Genomic DNA, 22,334 nt, shown 5'->3' with positions numbered 1-22,334 from the left:
TATCGTAGCGATTGTTCTATATTGTTTAACCAGATTTGACTGAGAGACTGCCATCGCGCAAATTACAGCTTTTCACCAGAAGAGAAAAACTTTTTTTTCATGTCCTGCCAGTAGGTGCCGCCCTCGCTCCTCTTGCGGTGGCAATAAATAATGGCATTCCCCTACTACAGTAGTACCTGTCGTATCCTGTCCTGCCAGTAGGTGCCGCCTTCGCTCCTCTTGTGGTGGCAATAAATAATCGCATTCCCCTATACTAGTAGTACCTGTCGTATCCTGTCCTGCCAGTAGGTGCCGTCTTCGCTCCTCTTGAGGTGGCAATAAATAATCGCATTACCCTAGTAATACCTGTCGGATCCTGTCCTGCCAGTAGGTGCCGCCCTCGCTCCTCTTGCGGTGGCGGCTGTGGTGATGGTGTTGGTCGCTGAGCTCCATGTACTGGTACTCTGCCCCTCCCCCCTCGGCCATGTCGGCCAATCGGCCCATGGACTGAGCGCGGCGGCGCGCCGACGGGCTGCTCCTCCGCAGGGTGTTGGAGCCACTGACCGACACGCGCGTCATCTCCGCGATGACGTGCGAGATGTAGTCGCCATGTCCGATGACGCTGCCCCGCACGATGCTCTGGAAGGAAAGGACGGGACACGAAGGATCAGAGGTTATAATTGAGACACCGAGGCCAGATTCTATACAAAATGTCTTTCTAAATCGTGACATTTCTGGGAAGAAAAAAACACCTATGTTTCTATTTCTATATCAGTGGTTCTCAAACTATTAAACTGTCGAAGACCCCCAAAATTGTATGTAATTGGCCGCCGACCCCCATCTGAAAATATGTTGTTCCAGGGACCCCACCCCCAGAAGCAAATAATATATGAGTTAAAAATGTTTGCTGCGAAAAAATATATATGATTTGCATACGTTTTCAGGATTTTTCAAAAATAGCAGATATACAAGCTTGTAGCGTGGCTATTTTTCAATAGCTAAAGTTTAAAATAATGGTTAAAGTGGTTAAACGCTAAGCAAGGTGACACAGATGAGTTCCAGATCTACAAGCTCCCAACGCTATTTTCACAATATTGTTGCCTCTTTCTTGCATTATTTGACAATTTGGCCAATGTTTGACAAGTAGTATCGTTTGTTATTATGCAGTAATATTTGTTTTCCTTTTTTGAGTGGTGCAAAGCACTCCAACAACTGGCTTTGTACCCGTGTACCCGTGTTTGTTCGTACCAAAAAAACGAGCATGGTTGCTATGGTTAGCAGCCAAAAAAACGAGCATGGTTGCTATGGTTAGTATGTGACGTCACTATAACTATAACAATAAATGTGTAGTTGCACCACTCAGTTCACACGGGTGTGATTTTTTGTATTAAAAAGGTCATTAAGTCCTTAAATGATCACTACAGTGTCATCTTGGGAGTAGGGCAACACGCAGAGGGGTCAACAAAAATGTGTCAAAAAGTGCCACGCACTAGGTAGGTATACCCTCACAAAAAACATGCAGTAATATCTCTCTCTCCGTTTCTGGCACAACAGCGCCCCTACTGGTACTCATTGGTACTCGTGCTCATGGTCACATAGTCACATAGGTGGGTGAACGTCACGGACATTGCTGTTCCTTGGAGTGGTTGCACCACTCAAAAAGTACAATTCACCCTTTGTCAGCCTTCTGATTGGTCCCTGACTGACTAACCAGCAGGCTCTTTCTGCTAGTTCTGCCGTGTTTATGTTGAATTTGCTAGAACATCTTTTTTGGAAAAAACTAAAAACAAACATGATATGCCCAGTCACCGTGCTGCACCTGTGATGTTCCTTTTTACTGACACCAAGTTTAAAATAATAAGAATTGAATGCACAGAATATCAATACGAAGCAACTGAAAAACATGTTATTTCAATGGTAGTGGATATGGACCACGAAACGGCAACCAATGGGTGCGAAGAGGGGCACAACCATGGGCGGGACATGACAAAGGGTGAATCGTGTGAGAAGCAGCTTTAGGAGACATGGAAGCAGGTTGGAGTCAAGGGGCCAGTGAGGCTATTCAACGTTGAAGCTCTTGGCCCTAGTGGTAGGAGGAGGGACTACAGGCGGACCCGTGGATTCATGACCGGGAAACCCCGTGCAGCTGGGCTTTAACATTGAGCGCTCGGTTGCACTTCTGCATTTGACCACCAAAATTTGGTGGTCAAATGCGGAAGTAGACGTTCTGAGATGGTACTTCCGGCAGTCTTCCGGGTGCTTCAAAACGCCACTGAGCAACTTCCACTGACATGAATAGCTGGGGGGGCGGAGCTTCACGCCAGTTCAGTCTCTATCCTTTTATATACTCTATGGTTGGAGTCCATACCATTCCAATGGAAGAGTGAACATGCCTCTGAGCCAATCAGGTTGGAGTCCATACCATTCCAATGGAAGAGTGAACATGCCTCTGAGCCAATCAGGTTGGAGTCCATACCATTCCAATGGAAGAGTGAACATGCCTCTGAGCCAATCTTTGGCCCCAAATGCATGGCCAAATATTTCAACTAATAATAGCCGCGAGCCACACAATTTTCCCCAACATAGAAAACTAATAGTGAAAAATAGAAAATAGATAACCTTTTGTACACGCAAATACGGCATTATAATATGACTGTTGATACAGCGAAACAGCCTGCAGCTTCTGCTCTCTCTCTCCCTGCGTGCGTGCGTGCGTGCGTGCGTGCGTGCGTGCGTGCGTGCGTGCGTGCGTGCGTGCGTGCCGTGCCGTGCCGTGCGTGCGTGCAAACAAAAACAGGCTCTTCTGGTTAAATGCGGTGGCAGACACACACACACACACATGACATTCAATGACTTCCTGCAACAACACCACACAGCTTACATTACACATGTCATATTACATTACTGTCGGGCAGGAAAACCCGTATCTCCACATCTCAAAAACGTCATGTTCCCTTTCCATGAAATTAATGGCGTCCTTTGATGTATGACAGGGTCGATCAAAAGCTGTGAAAATATAGCCAGCTCGGCTAAGTGAGTTTAATGTTGTTTAATGCAATGCAATCAGATCTGACTTTTCTGTTTGGATGTATGTATGGACCGTCAAGGCCAGAAAGTCGGGGTTTTTTGCCACTCAATAGGTCCCGCATAACGTCCGGCAGTGTTGATTTCGTCGACTACCTTTTTCCACTGACGAAAACTACATGGAAGGGAATGTTAGGAAGGGACTAGTGGACAAGAGATCCAGTATAAGTCAGTTTTACAATTAGTTGCATGCTGAAAATACATTGCAGCGCGTCGCGTTGTGGGCTTGTAGATCGGCTATTTTCAGCAAGTGTAAAATCAGCCATTACGACGGCATCAAGGTCAAAATTGCCAAAATGTAGTCGACTCAAACTAGACTAACACTAAAACATTCCAGGTGACTAAAATGTGACGTTAATATTGAACCGATGAAAAGTTCTAACAAGAGCTGGATCCATTGAGAACACAGGTTATTTTGTATTTCCATTTTCTAAAAAAAAAATAAAAAAAAAGTTAAAGTCCTACTATTTGTCACATACATTTGCTGTTATGTGAAATTTGTTTTGCGCATTATTCGACCCATCTCTTGGAGCGGTGAGCCGCAGGGCCGAAACATTTGTAGTTGATCCGACCCTTGATGCTGAGTGGCAAGCGGAGAGGTCCCATTTTTTACAGTTTTTGGTATGACCCGGGCCAAGGGATGGAACCCCCGACCTCCCAGTCCAGTCTCAGGGCGGACCTTCTAAAACACAAGGCCACACTGAGCTGGTATACAAACAGGACATGGCAGTAACGAGGTTCCCAGACGACAGAGACCATGTGCCGTATTGCGTTACACGAGGAGGAGGCATTGTTGTGGGTTTGTTGTACTCAGCACTATTAGAACTACAAAAGCAGGTTTCATTTCAGGGCTGTCGTTTTGGCGTCCGGGGGGGGGGGGGTCATCCCCTCAAATTCACCTGGTGAATTTGGCAGTGGAGGTCGATGGCAGATTTTTTTTTTTTTATATTTGTGACCAGATTTGACTGAGAGCCTGCCATCGCGGAAATTCCAGCTTTTCACCAGAGGAGAAAAACTATATAGCCTATAGGCCTATATTATATATATATTTTAAGAAAATCTCTCCAAAATGAGTTAATAGCACAGGCAGACTCTTCACATACTAGAGCATGTCTGAAATAAGTGTCAGAGCTGAAATCGACATGTAAATATGAAATAAATGCTTAAACATGTAGCTAGGTGTAATGTTAGAGTCCACAGAAGTGAACCTTTCAAGCCTGTTTTCTCAACTCGCTGTTTTCTGCAAGACATTACTCTATAAGCCATATCTCCAAAACTGGTGGGTCAACCTGAACAACCAATAATATGTCAATTTTAAGCTATGATTCCCTGCTTTCATATGACATGAAAAATTTGGTCACATTTTATTTTGTACTTTTTACTCAACCCTAGAACACTAACGTTTGTAATTGTGTAATTTTCATAATGTTGCTGATGTCTGAGGTGGGGCGGGTTCTTTGGTACCTATACAGGATGCTCAATGAACTAGTGGAAGGAGGGTTTGTTTCTAGAGCACGGCCTGACGTGACGCGCTATGAGCATAATTGTATATGTGCTATTTTTGAAAAGCCAACCAATATATACAGGTCAAATCTAAAATGACACGCCGATGCTTTCCCAGTTTTAATGGGTTAATACTAATAATATATAACTTTACAGCTTACAGAATGCGACACATCTACTAATGTTTTCACTTGAGTAAATGCTACACTAGTATTGTGCAGTCCAAGTCGGGAACGAGGCTTTGCTCCGCAGGGGAAGGAGTTTAAGTATCCCGACCCGGGGTCTTTTTCACGAGTGAGTGGAGGACCGAGAAGGAGATCAGCCAGAGAATCGGAGCGGCAGGGGCGGTATTGCAGTCGCTTTTCCGCAATGTTGTGACGAAAAACAATTTAGTTCCTATACTCTCGTCTAATATGGTCATGATGTGTGGGTCATAATAACCGAAAGAATGAAGTCGTGGATACAAGCGGCCAAAATGAGTTTTCTCCCGACAGGTGGCTGGCATCTCCCTTAGAGATAGGGTGAGAGGTTCAGTCACCCGAGAGAGACTCGGAGTAGAGTCGCCACTCCTTCACTCATAAAACCTCAAAGTCTTTGGGCAGTATTATGCATGTCTTAAAGGGTAAGACCACTTTTGTAGAGGTTTGGGTTGTGTAGTTACCTTGCCATGATGTAACTCCAAATGTGGACAAGAAATCAAAAATAATTTCTCCAGTGATTAGAAATTGATAATTCAAAATATGCTCCTCATTGACTTACATTGTACGCTGAAACAGCTCTCAAAGTCACTCTTTTAGTACGTAAACAAACACAAACAAAGTTGTTTCAGACAATATAGAGCAACACCAAAACTCATGTGGTTTTATTTCTTCATAAAAATGTTAACTTCCTGTTGATTTGTCCATTTTTATTCAGAAGAAAACCCGGACTGGATCCATGGATCCGGATCCAGATCTTCATATAGTAAAATCAACAGGAAGTTACCATTTTTATGAAGAAATAAAACCACATGAGTTTTGGTGTTGCTCTATATTGTCTGAAACAACTTTGTTTGTGTTTGTTTACATACTAAAAGAGTGACTTTGAGAGCTGTTTCAGCGTACAATGTAAGTCAATGAGGAGCATATTTTGAATTATCAATTTCTAATCACTGGAGAAATTATTTTTGATTTCTTGTCCACATTTGGAGTTACATCATGGCAAGGTAACTACACAACCCAAACCTCTACAAAAGTGGTCTTACCCTTTAAGTACCAGGTCTTATTACTTAACTTAAGACCTGGAGGCGTGATCAATGCCATTTGGCTATTCTGAGTGGCCACACAGCATTGACCACGCCTCCAGGTCTTAAGTTAAGTAATAAGACCTGGTACTTAAGACACGCATAATACTGTGTTCAGTTGTTTTCCCTCTACACCAAACGTCTTTGGTATTTTTGAAAAAACGTGAAAATGTGCCGCAAATCTTTGAATATATATTGTTACAGGGCAGGTTTTTAACTCAAATCTTTGCTTCTGGGGAGGTCCCATGACACAACGTATTTTCAGATGGGGGTCTGCAGCCAAATACATATAATTCTTGGGGTCCTTGACATGAAATAGTTTGAGAACCACTGACATAGAAACATTGACAGAAAACTATCAGGATTTGTAGAATCATGCTCAGGTCTAAATGGGTTTAGTAAATGCATTTAGTTACTTTACACCACTGGAATTAAGGATGTGTGTGCACGCACGCGCGTGTGTGTGTGTGTGTGTGTGTGTGTGTGTGTGTGTGTGTGTGTGTGTGTGTGTGTGTGTGTGTGTGTGTGTGTGTGTGTGTGTGTGTGTGTGCTATTTATCCGGCTTGACAAGTTACTTTTAGACACATATCACATAGCTGCAGGGGGTGGATGTTCTTTTAAAAGGACAATTTCACACGCTTTGTTGAACATATCACCCTCTCCATGGTAGACTCACACACACACACGCACGCATGCATGCAGACACACACACACACACGTGTGCACGTACACACGCATGCATACACACCCACACACACACACACACACACAGTTCGTCGGGTGCACAACGTAGGTGTGAATTTTCCCACGTGGCATTTACTGTCAACATTAAAAACATGCAGTCAGCTACATTCACACGCACGTACGCACGCACACAGTTGACATACTGTATTGTCTATGACACTGTTTCTTAATGTCTGTCTGTCAGTCACTGTCTGTTTTTTTAGGTTTTCTGAGCTCAATTGCACCCCAAAAACCTGAACTTTTAACATTCAGTAGATTTTCTGTGGTCTTGGGTTTTCTGGCTCAAACAAGTGCTCTGATTTTCCTGCTGTTTGTGATGTCACAGCCTGCAAATCCCATATAAGTCAATGGGATTTGCCAGCAGATGTCACTGTTTTCACTGGTTTGCCGGTTTTCATTGCAGCTCAAAAGGCTTCCAAACCCGAGAGACAACTCCAGCTCACAGAAAATCCACTGAATGTTCAAAGTTCGGCTTGTGTGGGTGTAATTGAGGTCATACAAAAAAAAAAAAAAAAAAACGAAAAAGAAAACTAAATGAAAATTAATGCCATGAAACCCATTTAGAACTGACAGTTTTCTGAAAAACTCTATGTTTCTATATCAGTCGTTCTCAAACATTTTCAAGTCAAGGACCCCCAGAATTATCTGTAATTGGCCCCGGACCCCAATGTCAAAATATGTTGTTCCAGGGACCTCCCCAGAAACAAAGATTTGAGTTAAAAACGTTCGCTCTGAAGGAATATAATATTCAAAGATTTGCGCCTACATTTTCATGATTAAAAAAAAATAGCAGACCTACAAAGCTCGTAGCGCGGCACTCGGTGCCACGCTACGAGCTTGTAGATCTGCTATTTTTCAATAGCTAAAGTGTAACAAAATGCTTAACCCATTTTTGGCGGAAACCCCTTTTGGTGTTTTAAACTTTAAAGTAAAGTATAACATAATGCTTTAAATTTTAAAGCATTATGTTATACTTTAGCTATTGAAAAATAGCAGATCTACAAGCTATGAACTTGTAGGTCTGCTATTTTTGAATTTTTTTGAAAATGTGCCTCAAATCTTTGAATATATATTATTACAGAGTGAACATTTTAACTCAAATCTTTGCTTCTCTTCTGGGGAGGTCCCTGGAACAACATATTTTCAGATGGGGGGGGGGGGGGGGGAGGCATATTACATATAATTTTTGGGGTCCTTGACATGAAATATTGAGCACCACTGATACAGAAACATACGTTTTTTTCAGAAAACTGTCAGGATTTTGAAGAAACCTTTTGAAATTTCGACGTCAGTGCCTAAAATGGGTTAAAACACCAAAAGGCGTTCCCGTCCAGAATGGGTTTCAAATCCCCCTCATTACCTTCTTGGGTCCCAGCTCGACGTCGGTGATCCTGGAGGGGTCCACCACGGGCTTGGGCCTCCGCAGGGTGTCTATGATGCTCTGCCACTGGGAGGGCAGGCCCACGTAGCAGCCGCGCAGAGGGTCGAAGGACGTGTGCACGCGGTGCTCGAAGTCTCGCGGCGTGGAGATGTCCGGCCGCCGCCGCCGCCGCTCTTGCTGCTGCTGCTGCTTCTTCCTGCGGAACATCCCGAGGCCGGCAGGGGAGGAGGAGGAGAAGAAGACGGCGCTCTGGCGGAGACGACACGCGGCGTCAGCTAGAGGGACGAGAGGAACAGTGGTGGAGAAAAAGTAGGCTACTCAAATCCTGTACTTAAAGGACCACTTCACCACTTTTCAACATCTCTTCATATAATTGGTCCTCACTAATGTTCATGATAAAACACCACCATTTTTTCCTACTCAGTCTGTGTCTCATAGGAGGGCTTTGGGCAGTTCGGACACCCGTCCACCAGTGACATCATCGATGGTGAATCCAAGCTAATAGAAACGGCAGGCTTTCTTTTCCTGAAAAGTTGCAATGCAAAAGTGTGACGAATGCGCTCTTTAAAGGTCAGTTTGTTTTTTATCAACTACATGTTTAGGCCTGACGTCGAAATAAAAACAACGTTCGCTCTGAAAGAATATATATTCAAAGATTTGTGCCGCATTTTTACGATTTTTCAAAAATAGCAGACCTACAAGCTCGTAGCTTGTAGATCTGCTATTTTTCAATAGCTAAAGTATAACATAATGCTTATTAAAACACAAAAAGGGCTTCCCGCCCAAAATGGGTATAAGTGGTACTGAATTTGCAGCTCATTAATTCATATAGTGTATGACGATTTCACGACAATTTCACGATCAATTAAAATCTGGGCAAAAAACAATTAGCGGTCCCAATCCTACCTTCAGCACAATGCCCAGGCCTCCAGCACGCCATTGTGGGGACGGACACACACACACACGAAAACAAAAAAACGAAAATGCTGGATACGACACCAACACACAAACACTCCCGCACACACACACACACACACACACACACACACACACACACACACACACACACACACACACACACACACACACACACACACACACACACACACACACACACACACACACACACACACACACACACACACACACACACACACACACACACACACACACACACGCTAGATGCACGACACCAACACACAAACACGGACATACAAACACTCACGCCCGCCCGTGCTCGCACACACACACATATAGGCATTAGCTCATGTTTCTTTGCCAATACATGTCCACCCGCGCACACGATAGCACACGCACAGAAACACACTGACCACAATCACTCCCGCCAACTCTAAACAGATGGTCATCCAGTGGTCGTCGTCCATGTCTGGTTTAACAGCTGCGTAAGGTCCAGTTAGCTAATTAAGGTCTGGTTCAAGTCTATAGTTGAGGTCTATGTAGTTCAAGTTGAGTTAAAGTCTAGGTAAGGTCTAGTTCAGACTGTGCTCTGTACAGAAGGCTAAGTGTGGTACGGCTTAACTCCTCAGTAAATAGTTGTTGTCTCTCCAGCTCCGCCTCCATGATCAAATACAAACAAACCTAACCAGCTCTCTACCTATAACTATATACTCTCTACACGTGGTTGACACTCCTCACCTCCTCCCCTGAGGCCCCTGGGACCTAACCTAACCTCACAGGGAAGCCAAGGGTGAGTTTTAAGCGGCCACGCATGTGTTGGACCAACGTATGCAGCTCTCAAAAAACGCCCACAAAAACAGAAGGACTTGGCCCAGCAGTTGTATGAGGACAAGGAAGGCCTGTCCCTCGGATAAGATTAGTCGAATGGCCCCTTAATTAATGGCCTAGAGGTCTGTTAAGGTCCTTCCTGCTGTGTTGATCTTTTGGTAAAAGAAAAAGTAAAACATCAGAAAGAACCGCAGCAGCCAGTCTGCAAGGACCTTTAGAGTGGGATCCTATGGGGAGACACAGAGCCCCGCATATGTCTATGTGTACACCATTTTCATCCTATCGTCATACACTATAGCAGGGGTGCCCAAAAGGTAGATCGCGATCTACCAGTAGATCACAAGGGCTGTGCAGGTAGATCACATGACATGCCCCTTAAAACCCTCTTATTGCTATACCTAATTAACAGTGGATTGATTCTTCAGCCAGCATTTTTCAAATGTTTAATTTGTCATTTTAATGCCAATAGAAAAATCCGCGATATACACACTATATCTCATTCTGACGGGGCAAGACCATAGTATTGGGACAATCAGTCCTGATGGTGGCGGTAACGTCACCATTTTGCCGATTCTGACCAAAAGGAGCGAGTGAACGATGACCACATCCGGTTAGGATCAAAATATCCGGCAGTAGCTTTGCTAGTGTGCCACAATGAAAGATGTCCGGAATGCTAAGCTATCAACGTATTTTTCATAACTAAGTCAAATTAAGCTCTAATCAAGCCCAAAACATCGCATTTTACGCAGCGATGCATGCGCGATCACGCGCGTGCGCGATCGACCGTGCACACGCGGATTTTCGGCCGGTTTTAGGAAGATTACATCGGCCGTTAGCCAAATTAGCTAAAAAATGCTAAATTTTGCGACAATAAGCTCCCGATTATTGGGAATCAATCGATTACGTCAATTACGTCAGTGGCCATAAGGGATTTATTGATTTCATTACGTCAATTACGTCAATGGCCATAAACCAGTTAAGGCGACTTGATTGATTGACATCAAAAAGGGCCTGTCAGCTCAAACCCACTATTTTGTTTTCAAGAGTGTTGCTGGGCACAAACGCCAGTGGCATTACAGATTAAATACAACAAACTCTACCTATTCCATTTCTCCCCCTCTATTTCCAATTCCAAGTGTATTTGTCTTATATGTAACGCCAGCTCTGCTATTCCATATTTAAACTATTTTCAGCAATGGTACAATATTCTTTTTGTCGGCGGGTAGATCTTGTTGAGCTTGTCATTTTGAAAGTAGCTCTCAAGTCAAAAAATCACACCCGTGTGAACTGAGCGGTGTAAGGTCTTATATAGACTGATCAGCTGTGGTCTGACGTAATGTCTGACGTAATGAAATCACACCCGTGTGAACTGGGTGACCATAGCAACCATGCTAATATTTTGGTACGAACAGACAGACAGACAAACAGACAGACACGTAAACTAACAAAGCCAGTTGTAGGAGTGGTTTACACCACTCAAAAAGTGTGGGAACCCCTGCACTATAGTATAGTGAACAATTAGCGGTCCCAATCCTACCTTCAGCACAATGCCCAGGCCTCCAGCACGCCATCGTGGACTCTCTCAAACACGCGAAAACAAAAAAACTCACATGCTAGATGCACGACACCAACAAACACACACACACAGTACCCCCGCCGCCACACACACACACACACACACACACACACACACACACACACACACACACACACACACACACACACACACACACACACACACACACACACACACACACACACACACACACACACACACACACACACACACACACACACACACACACACAGTCACACACACACACACACACACACACACACACACACACAGGCATTAGCTCATGTTTTTTTGCCAATACATGTCCACCCGCGCACACGATAGCACACGCACAGAAACACACTGAACACAATCACTCCCGCCAACACTAAACAGATGGTCATCCAGTGGTCGTCCTCCATGTCTGATTTAACAGCTGCGTAAGGTCCAGTTAGCTAATTAAGGTCTGGTTCAAGTCTATAGTTGAGGTCTAGTTCAAGTTGAGTTAAAGTCTAGGTAAGGTCTAGTTCAGACTGTGCTCTGTACAGAAGGTTAAGTGTGGTATACGGCTTAACTCCTCAGTAAATAGTTGTTGTCTCTCCAGCTCCGCCTCCATGATCAAATACAAAGAAACCTAACCAGCTCTCTACCTATAACTCTATACTCTCTACACGTGATTGACACCACCTCACCTCCTCCCCTGAGGCCCCTGGGACAGAGGAATGTTTGAGACCCACCCCCCGGGGCCCTTACGGCCACGCGGGAAGCCGTGCGGGCGTTCGTTTTGGCCGAAACATGCCGCTTTGGCCGAAACGGCAAAATCACCCTAATGAAACCAAATATACAACTCTGTCGAGTGCCTACTTGCACGTTGCACACAAGTAGGCCATAAATGGCCTACTAGTGCGCAAGCAGAGCGCGCAAGTACTGTCGACCGCTATACGAACTTTCAAATACCAGCCTCTCTGTAAAACATTGACATTAAATACTAAAGTCGGGTTATAACTGGCTGTCAATGGTGACGTAAAATTACGATATGTTTCAATATTGGTTGGGTAACAGGTAAGGTAACGTATGTACAGTGGTGTCATGCTCGTAGAACGCAGTACCACGCCGTGGTGGCAGTAACTTTTTGACGTGCACGCGCAGGGACGGAACGGGACGGTGCAGTGCGTGCACGCTAGAACGTGTCCCCCTAGATTCAAGAGAAAACGCACCAACCTCGCGTCACCAGAATTTCCAAGACGCACCAAGTACCCAGTGGTCTATAGGTTTACTGGCGCCCCCCAACCCCCCCCCCCCCCCCCCCCCTATTTTCACAAGTGTCAAGTACCGTGCCGAATCCAAATGGATACTACTTTGCATAACAACAGCTTCAACTGTTTACCTGAGCGCACGTAGCCTATACGGTATAAGCATGCATACTTAGTGGTGTTCAGCACAAGAAGAATGCCTCTTATTCCATCAAACAACAGATTCATTCGTGATTCGTCCAAAGCAAACGTTTTAGTGTCGCTAGTGTGCAGTCAAAATGGTTGTCTGACTATTTTAAGTCTACTTTTGTGTTTGAGTGTCTAAAACTCCCATACACTATTTAACAATAGGCTTAGGCCTATGCAGCCGTTCTGTGTGCATGCCGTGATGCACACGCATGCACGTGCGTGGACGTGCGTGCGTGTGCGTGCGCGTGACGTTCCGTGGTACCAGTAAAACAATCACCATGACACCACTGCGTATGTATGTGCTCGGATACTGGCTGTCGATGGTGACGTAATTAAGATATGTTGCAATGTCGGGTGAATTAAAGGTAATGTCTGTATGTATAGATGTATGTAATCTGAAACCTATATCTTTATCTGTATGTATGACGATTTCACGACAATTTCACGATCAATTCAAATCCCTGTGAGTGTTTTTTTATCATGATAAACGATACAAATCACACCCGCGTGAAGTGAGGCGCGCTCTTATCATCATCTCATTCTGGCCAATCACAATTTGCATCCTCACTTTACTGTCCTCACTTTTTACGTACTTTGGTCAGCCAATCAAAGCATCGCTTATGGGGTGATCGGCCAATCAAATCATCGCTAATATTCACACAAACACACAAATCTGGGCATTAAACAATTAGCGGTCCCAATCCTACCTTCAGCACAATGCCCAGGCCTCCAGCACGCCATCGTGGACACACACACACCCACACGAAAACAAAAGAACTCACATGCTAGATGCCAAGTTGCGCACGCACGCACGCACGCACGCACGCACGCACGCACGCACACACGCACACACGCACACACGCACACACACACACACACACACACACACACACACACACACACACACACACACACAAAGAAAAAAAAAACTCACATGCTAGATGCACACCAACACGCAAGCACAGACATACAAACACTCCCGCGCATGCGAAAGCACATGCACAGAAACAGACCGGCCAAAATCACTCCCGCCAACACTAAACAGTTGGTCATCCAGTGGTCGTCGTCCATGTCTGGTTTAACAGCTGCGTAAGGTCCAGTTAGCTAATTAAGGTCTGGTTCAAGTCTATAGTTGAGGTCTATGTAGTTCAAGTTGAGTTAAAGTCTAGGTAAGGTCTAGTTCAGACTGTGCTCTGTACAGAAGGCTAAGTGTGGTACGGCTTAACTCCTCAGTAAATAGTTGTTGTCTCTCCAGCTCCGCCTCCATGATCAAATACAAACAAACCTAACCAGCTCTCTACCTATACTATATCTATCTATACTCTCTACACGTGGTTGACACTCCTCACCTCCTCCCCTGAGGTAGCCTGGCTAATAAGCCAGACCGAATCAGCCGTTGGCAAAAAAAAACTTGCCTGCCGGCGGATTACGGTCTGGAGAGGCTCAATTGTACGCCCATTTCCTACACCAGAGAACTGGTGTGGCCAATCGGGACACGGTATGCAATATGGGCGGGCTTTGGTACAGTGACGTTCAATGCTTGAGACCTTTGACTGACAGTAGCTCTAACAAATTGCGTCAAAGAGAAAATGTTTGAACCCGCCCCCCGGGAAACAAGCTCCATACACAGCATCTCCAGGCTCAAATACCACACGACAGTGTGGTATTGTCCACCTTCTCGGGTCGGTATAGGCCTACTTGACTGTTTTTTAACATGCAGCGCGATAGCCGATCTACAAGCTCACAACACATTGCACTGCGAGTATAGAAGGCTGCCGATAATGAGCAGCGCAATCGCGCATGCTAGAAATATCCTAATAAATAAATGAAAAGGTGTCGGGCTTGCGGGGGCAGTTTCTGTATAGGATCATAGGTTAACTTGAACTCTAGAATGCATTCATAGGCATACAAGTGATACTCGGCTTTTATATAGGCTATCATTTTTTTATGTGCTGACCAATGTTGGGGAAACATGCCTACATATTTTATCTGAGGTTTGGGAACTATTTATTGATTCAGCATGAAGACTAAAGCCTTCTAAATAAATATACGCAAGCCGTATGCCCTATACACCACCCTGGAGCTGATGCTGATATCAGCGGAGTTTACGACCAACGGAAGTCAACGTCACGGCCAAGTCCGCTCACGTTCCGCTCACGATATGAGCGTAAACGCCGTTGTGAATGAGGTCCATAGACTGTGTTTGGTCCGACCGGCATTAGTCCGACACCCTTATACGCCAAACCCTAACCTAACCCTAACCTAACCTAACCCTAACCTAACATCACAGGGAAGCCACGGGTGAGTTTTAAGCGGCCACGCATGTGTCGGACCAACATACATGTATGCAGCCCTCAAAAAACTTCCATAAAAACAGAGGGACTTGGCTCAGCAGTTGTATGAGGATAAGGAAGACCTGTCCCTCGGATAAGATTAGTAGAATGGCCCCTTGATGGCCTGGAGGTCTGTTAAGGTCCTTGCAGATCGACTGCTGTGTTGTTTTTTTTCGGTGAAAGAAAAAGTAAAACATCCGAAAACACTGCAGCAGCCAGTCTGCAAGGACATTTAGAGTGGGATCCTATGGGGAGACACAGAGCCCCCTGTGTACACCGTTTTCATCCTATCGTCACCATAGTATAGTGTATGACGATTTCACGACAATTTCACGATCAATTAAAATCCCAGTGTTTTTTATCATGATAAACGATACAAATCACACCCGTGCTCTTATCATCATACATCATCTCATTCTGGCCAATCACAATTTGCATCCTCTCTTTTCTGTCCTCCTTATCCTCAATACGTACTTTGCTCAGCCAATCAAAGCATCGCTTCTGGGGTGATCGGCCAATCAAATCATCGCTAATATTCATGCAAACACAAAAATCTGGGCAAAAACAATTAGCGGTCCCAATCCTACCTTCAGCACAATGCCCAGGCCTCCAGCACGCCATCGTGGACACACACACACACACACACACACACACACACACACACACACACACACACACACACACACACACACACACACACACACACACACACACACACACACACACACACACACACACACACACACACACACACACACACACACACACACACACACACACACACACACACACACACACACACACACACACACACACACACACACACACACACACACACACACACACAACAAAAACTCACATGCTAGATGCACGACACCAACACGCAAACACAGACATATAAACATTCACGCCTGCCCGTGCACGCACACACACACAGGCATTAGATCATGTTTTTTTGCTCATAGTCATACATGTACACCCGTACACGCAATAGCACGCACACAGACAGAAACACACCGACCACAATCACTCCCGACACCACCAGCCAGATGGCCAACCAGGTGTCATCCATGTCTGGTTTAACAGCTGCGTAAGGTCCAGTTAGCTAATTAAGGTCTGGCTCAAGTCTATAGTTGAGGTCTATGTAGTTCAAGTTGAGTTAAAGTCTAGGTAAGGTCTAGTTCAGACTGTGCTCTGTACAGAAGGCTAAGTGTGGTACGGCATGTGTCTCTCTTGACTCCTCAGTAGTTTGTGTCTCTCCAGCTCTGCCTCCATGATCAAATACAAAGAAACCTAACCAGCTCTCTACCTATAACTATATACTCTCTACACGTGGTTGACACTCCTCACCTCCTCCCCTGAGGCCCCTGGGACAGAGTCATTTTTGACCCACCCTCACTGGGGCGAGTGAGGGTGGGTGAGTTTTAAGCGGCCACGCATGTGTCGGACCAACGTATGCAGCCCTCAAAAAAACGTATAAAAACACCCCCCCATGGGGTTTCTGCTACAGTACGGCAGAAGTTGCAAAACAGCAAACACTGGAGAGTCACTGACTTCACAAGGTCACTCAGTTCGATGTAGCTTGCCGTTATAAGGCCCCGAGGTGATGTTGGGGTGTGTGTGTGTGTGCGTGCGTGCGTCTGTGCGTAGCAGACTGGCAGTCAGGTGACTGTATAAGGAAGCATTCTATTTAAGCTGGCCTGAGGTCAGTGCTGTGCAATTAAACACGATGGTATGGAGTTCACAGTATATGCTGCTGCTCAAATAAATTAAGACCTGAGGCTGATTCTACTGTTTCTAGTGTTGCACTGTTGACAGCTAAAACGTGGGGGTGGTTATGGTGGTCATTATAGGTGGAGTTAGGTACCTATTGTCCCTCCCATTCCCATTGTCACACCCACTTCTGTCCAGCTCTAGGTGTTAAAATGTTCAAAGGGCCTTTTCTCAGGTTTGGGTACAATCATTTTAAAATGGTCATATCTCCTTCAAATGTTTTCCAATTTCATTGAATGATACATCATATGAAAGCTTACATTCTGTACTTTAATAAATCTGTAAAAAACAGAAAAATACTCTGGTCGAAATGAGGGCCTTTTTTTGCCAGATCCAGTCACAAATGTCCTGTCTGTCTGTCTGTCTGTCTGTCTGTCTGTCAGCCAGCCGCCATGGTGACACGTAGCCCCGTTTGGAACCTCACCCTCCGCCATTATCTCAGAGAACATGTTCCGTGTCAGGATCTCCCTGCATGGCATGGGTCAATGAAGCCCTCCAAGGGCAGTGGAGAAAACCCTTTTTCGCAGTATCGCATCCAAAAAGGTAAATTTTTTTGGAGCGGGGTTAAACAACGTTTTTACATACAAATATATAGAAGTCCATCCATCTTCAACCACGTATCCGTAGTCGGGTCGCGGCGGCAACAGATCCAGATGTTCTCGGCTCCATCCACGAAAACCTTTTATTTGGGGAATTTTTAAGTGATTTTAATACAAACAATAATATTTAGCCTGGGCCAGCCGAGCTGTCCGGGCGCCTGGGCTGGTAAAGATCCTGACGACCTTTGCTGTGCGTCTTATCCCCCCATCTCTCTCCCCCTTTCCTGTCACTACTGTAAATCAATCAATACAAATAAAGATATTTAATACTTTTTAATTCTTTCATTGGTTTTTCTATTCTTTCCAATCATAATTTTTTTGGGTTTTTTTTTGTTTTAAAGAAAAATATTTTTTTTTTGTTTTTGTTTTCGACCAAAGTACTTTCCTGAAGTGTTCATGATGATTCATGTATGATGAGGACTGATTACATCATACAGCAATCCTCATGCACTGGGAGAGCTGTTTTCTTTGACTGATACCTGTCCATTTAAACTCTAGACGGGCCTGCCCCAAAGTTATTAGTGCTGCCGCGCCCGGCAGCTGGCGGAAACTAGAGTTCTCAACAGGCCCGAAAATGAAGGCCTGGCCCAGTACCTAGGCCCTCATAAAACCCTGTACAGTGTACACTCAAGGCACTGCCCCCGCTGCCACCCTTAGATCTCCATATATGGAGCTGACTAGTTCTGACATTCAGGCCTCAGGCTGAGGAAGGTCGCAAGACCGAAACGTTGCTTTAATAAAATGCTCTGAACGCAGCAAGTGGCAGTGTGCGGGTGTCTCTCCTTTCACATTGTATATGCCTCGTCATCATCGCACCTGCTCCAAACCTACCGGGTGTGAGGAAGTCATCTCTCTATAAGACATTTCTATGAGGAAAATGCATTAGGAATTATTTCCTGGGCCTGGCGTCGTCATGAAAGGGGGCGGGACTGCGACGCTCTATAGTTGTACCCTTGTTTAGAAACACTACTCTAACACTTTCACTCGCAACGCGCACATGATGTGCACACACACACACACACACACACACACACACACACACACACACACACACACACACACACACACACACACACACACACACACACACACACACACACACACACACACACACACACACACACACACACACACACACACACACACACACACACACACACAGAGTCCCTTCCTTCCAGGATGTATGCGTCATATCATATGCCAGCCAGCGTGTTTGTTCTGTTTTACAACAGTGTGTCTGTATAGATTATGGACCTTTTAGTATCATGATGACAAACACCATTATTTATTATCTTTACATAACTGTAGATGATGAAACGATTGTGTACATTATAGCTTGTCTTTAGTTAGTGTGTGTGTGAGTGTGTGTGTGTGTGTGTGTGTGTGTGTGCGTGCGTGCATGTGTGCGCATATATATATGAATAAAGTCAGATTTAATTACTCAGGTTGGGGAAGTCTAGCATGCTCGTATATAAAATAATATAGAGCACCGAAGTCCTGACGTCACTGTCAGTAGAGGGCGTCAGTCCACAGAGTAACAAAATAAGCGTTAGAAACGAGTCAAACAACCCAGAGACTACATTTCCGGGTAGGGGGGGTGGCTGCATCTGCCCGTCGCACAACAGAAACTGAATGTCAATTACGTTTATTTTTATTTTATTGATATTTAATGTATCGTGGTTAGTACGAGTCGAGTCACCACCAGCTGAGCTTACGTCAACGAGGAATCTCAGGAACGCAATGTGTTGACAGCTGGGCGTATATTAGCAGCGACATTGCCTTCATATGTAGTTTCAAGGCTTTTGCGGCCACATTAATTCCATTTTCTCCAGAAACTGGCTGTATCAAATATGAATGGACATCATTAACGACGCACAGCCACTCCCCTGACAGAAAGGCCGGGGTGGTCGGTTTATTTTTCAAACACAGTTCTTATATGAAGCGACCTAAAATCGCCCTATGGAGATTTCAATGCAAATAAAAAAATACATGAACCTGTGTGTTGGTGCCCTCTATTGAAAGTGACGTCAGACTTCGGTGCTCCACACACACGCGCACACACACACACACACACACACACACACACACACACACACACACACACACACACACACACACACACACACACACACACACACACACACACACACACACACACACACACACACACACACACACACACACACACACACACACACACACACACACACACACACACACACACACACACACACACACACACACACACACACACACAATATATATATATATATATAGATAGATAGATAGATAGTTTATTGTTGTAAGGAGATGTATAATAGAGCAGCTGAGGGAATATATACAGCAGCTGCATGTCTCAGTGCAGTGGCATTCTGTGATTATTTGCCATAATCATCATTTTCAGCCAAATACAACGAGACTGAGCGTTGGGGAGGTGCGTCAGCTATACTTTAGGTCAGGAGATAACAGGGGGTACACAGTCAAAAACGAGGAGTGGGACTGCTGTCGTACAGTATAAAGAGGTTTACAGTATTGGGTCACGCATCACAAAACAATTATTGTGACAGACTGTGGATAGTTCTCTTCAATGGTGGAAAGTAACTAAGTATTTACTTATAGGTACTGTACTTAAGTAAAGTTTTGAGGTATTTGTACTCTACTTGAGTATTTCCAATATCCAATACTTTTACTTCTACTCCACTACAACTTTTCCTCCGGACAGCAACAATATACACATTTCAGCCATTTGAAAATAGCCGACCTACAAGCTCACAATGCAGCGTATTGTGAGCTTGTAGAATGTAGATCTGCTATTTTCAACAGATTTTTTTTACACATTTTAAAACTTGAATTGGGACATTACGCATAATGAGCACTTTCTACCTTTTGGTACTGTACGTACATTTTGATGCCGATACTTTTGTACTCGCAACAGAGTATTTCTACATCGCAGACAGTGTCTGATACGTTTACATTAAGTAAAACGTTTTCCACCACTTCATGTGTACTGTAGTTCTCTCTCACCTGTCCAGGTGTGTTATATGTCTCTCCACTGTTGACTCGCCCCCCCCTCTCTCTCTCTCTCTAATCCGACATTACCATGTACTCATCAGTGTGATCAGATATTGTTTCCCAGGTGCCATAGTGTCTGCCTTTCCGTCTGTCTCCCTTAATAGGCCTATCTCACAGCCCGCTTTTCACGCCCACTTCCGGTAAATAGTGGTGTCTTTAACATTAGCATTTACACGTTTTTTTCTCTGGAGAATCTAAGTACATTTTCTAATGTAAAAATGTGACAGACCAATATTATTATGAAGCAAACAAGATGGTAAATCAGCTCAAACAGATAGAACAAACCTTACCTTGAGAAAACAAAAGTTGTAGACTTCTTAAATTACCTCTGTTAACATGTAGCGTCTTTGGAGTGACGTCACGCTATCACCACTAACCCCAAAAGGGGGCGTATTAAGGGGGGCGGGGAAATTCTGTGAGATAGGCCTATTCCTCTCGGTGCAGGACAGACAAACGTGCATCTCCTCCATACTTTTCTAACTCCTTCTCCTACATCCTTCCACTCTGCCCCCGTTTGATTCACTATAGACTCGAACAGGATCCGTCTCCTATTTTCCTCTCAATCCCCTTCTTCCCTCCCCTCTCCTGCTCTCCTCTCCTGTTTGTCTTTAAGGAGCGGTGATGTTTGTTGTAATGCGTTTTGTTTAAGCAATTAAGCCATGAACATCACGTTATACATTCAGCATTGCTTCACCGCGTCGCACGGCAAGTATAGCCGATCCACAAGGTCACGACATGTCACAACGCAACTCATTGTGTGGTTATAGATCTGCTATTTTCACTATAAAATATTGAAATAGGGCTTAAGTGGTTAATTCATAATGCTGGATCGGACACTGTCCTTCAGACAACACCTCAAAGTCAAGGCCAAAGTAGACTGGACCCACCTATGCTTTCTATGGCATAGGCAGTTCCTGGGAGGATCCGCCGGGAGAAACTAGACGCAGCTACGCAACATGATGAGACTAATTAATTAGAGCGACAGAGAGAGAGGGGAGTGTGTATGTGTGTACGTGTGTGCGTCAATTTAACAAAGGTGCAGACGATCAGAAATCAGCAGAGAGTGAGTGACGTTTGTGCTACTATTATGCCGAATTGAAGTGGACTCGGCCCCAGACTTTTTCTTCTTCTGCCTGGAAATAAAAACGCCTGGGTTTCCGAGGCTAAGGCCAAGGTGACATCCAGGGTCGCGCTGATACACAGCATATAGCTGGAACCTGGGGAGCTCTGCGAGTATCTACCCAAGCCCGGCCGGCCTGGTCTTCTCTGCAGCGGAATACTGTACGGCCCAGTCTGGAGCAAAAGCCCTCATGCGAGTGTGTCATATTAAAGCAGCATATTAAACACCACTTCACTAACCAACCAACCAGAGAAATGGAGTTCTCAAAGTTGAATCTAGATAACAGGCAATGACCAATTGCTCATTAATTGTCCAAAGATAGCCTCAGGGTGTCCCACTGACTGTGTCTTCCTTCGTGTTATAGCCTAAAGATGTTTGCATTTAGGGGTGTTTAGGGGGCTGTGTTGTGATAAACCAGTCAGAAATATATGTATGTGTGTTAGTGTCCCCCGAGCTGAGAGGCTGTCGGACTGGCCAGCCATGGCTGTTGGGTTGTAGCCTACATTGTCTGCTGAAAATAAATGGAACTCTGCATCAAGAAACATCTGTCTGCCTGCGCCTCATTCTAGTATTTTCAAGTCTCATATTGTGTGAGAGAGAAAAGTTCTCCCGCTTAGTAACTGGCCAACAACAATGCCCTCCGAATTATAACTGGATGCTTGAAGCCTATGTGTCCCTCTTGCCAGTCCTCGCTGGAATAGCACCGGGCGGCCTCAGACGG

General features: G+C 44.8%; 1 protein-coding gene across 1 annotated transcript in view; it reads right to left on the bottom strand.

Annotated features, from left to right (window-relative positions):
* The window catches only part of LOC306940665 (serine/threonine-protein kinase PAK 6-like), a 58,290-nt gene that overhangs the window by 25,508 nt on the left and 10,448 nt on the right, over positions 1–22,334 (bottom strand). Inside the window, exons 2-3 of the mRNA XM_079525772.1 lie at positions 7,953–8,248; positions 346–618 (exon numbers count right to left, since the gene is read on the bottom strand). Coding sequence (XP_079381898.1) covers positions 346–618; positions 7,953–8,180 — 501 coding nt within the window. The 5' untranslated portion in view covers positions 8,181–8,248. The remainder of the gene's footprint in view (positions 1–345; positions 619–7,952; positions 8,249–22,334) is intronic.

Source organism: Electrona antarctica (genome assembly GCF_951216825.1).
Source record: "Electrona antarctica genome assembly, chromosome: 17".
Taxonomy (NCBI): Eukaryota; Metazoa; Chordata; class Actinopteri; order Myctophiformes; family Myctophidae; genus Electrona; species Electrona antarctica.
Note: the sequence above shows the minus strand (reverse complement) of the source record. Positions and strands in the feature narration are given on the sequence as shown.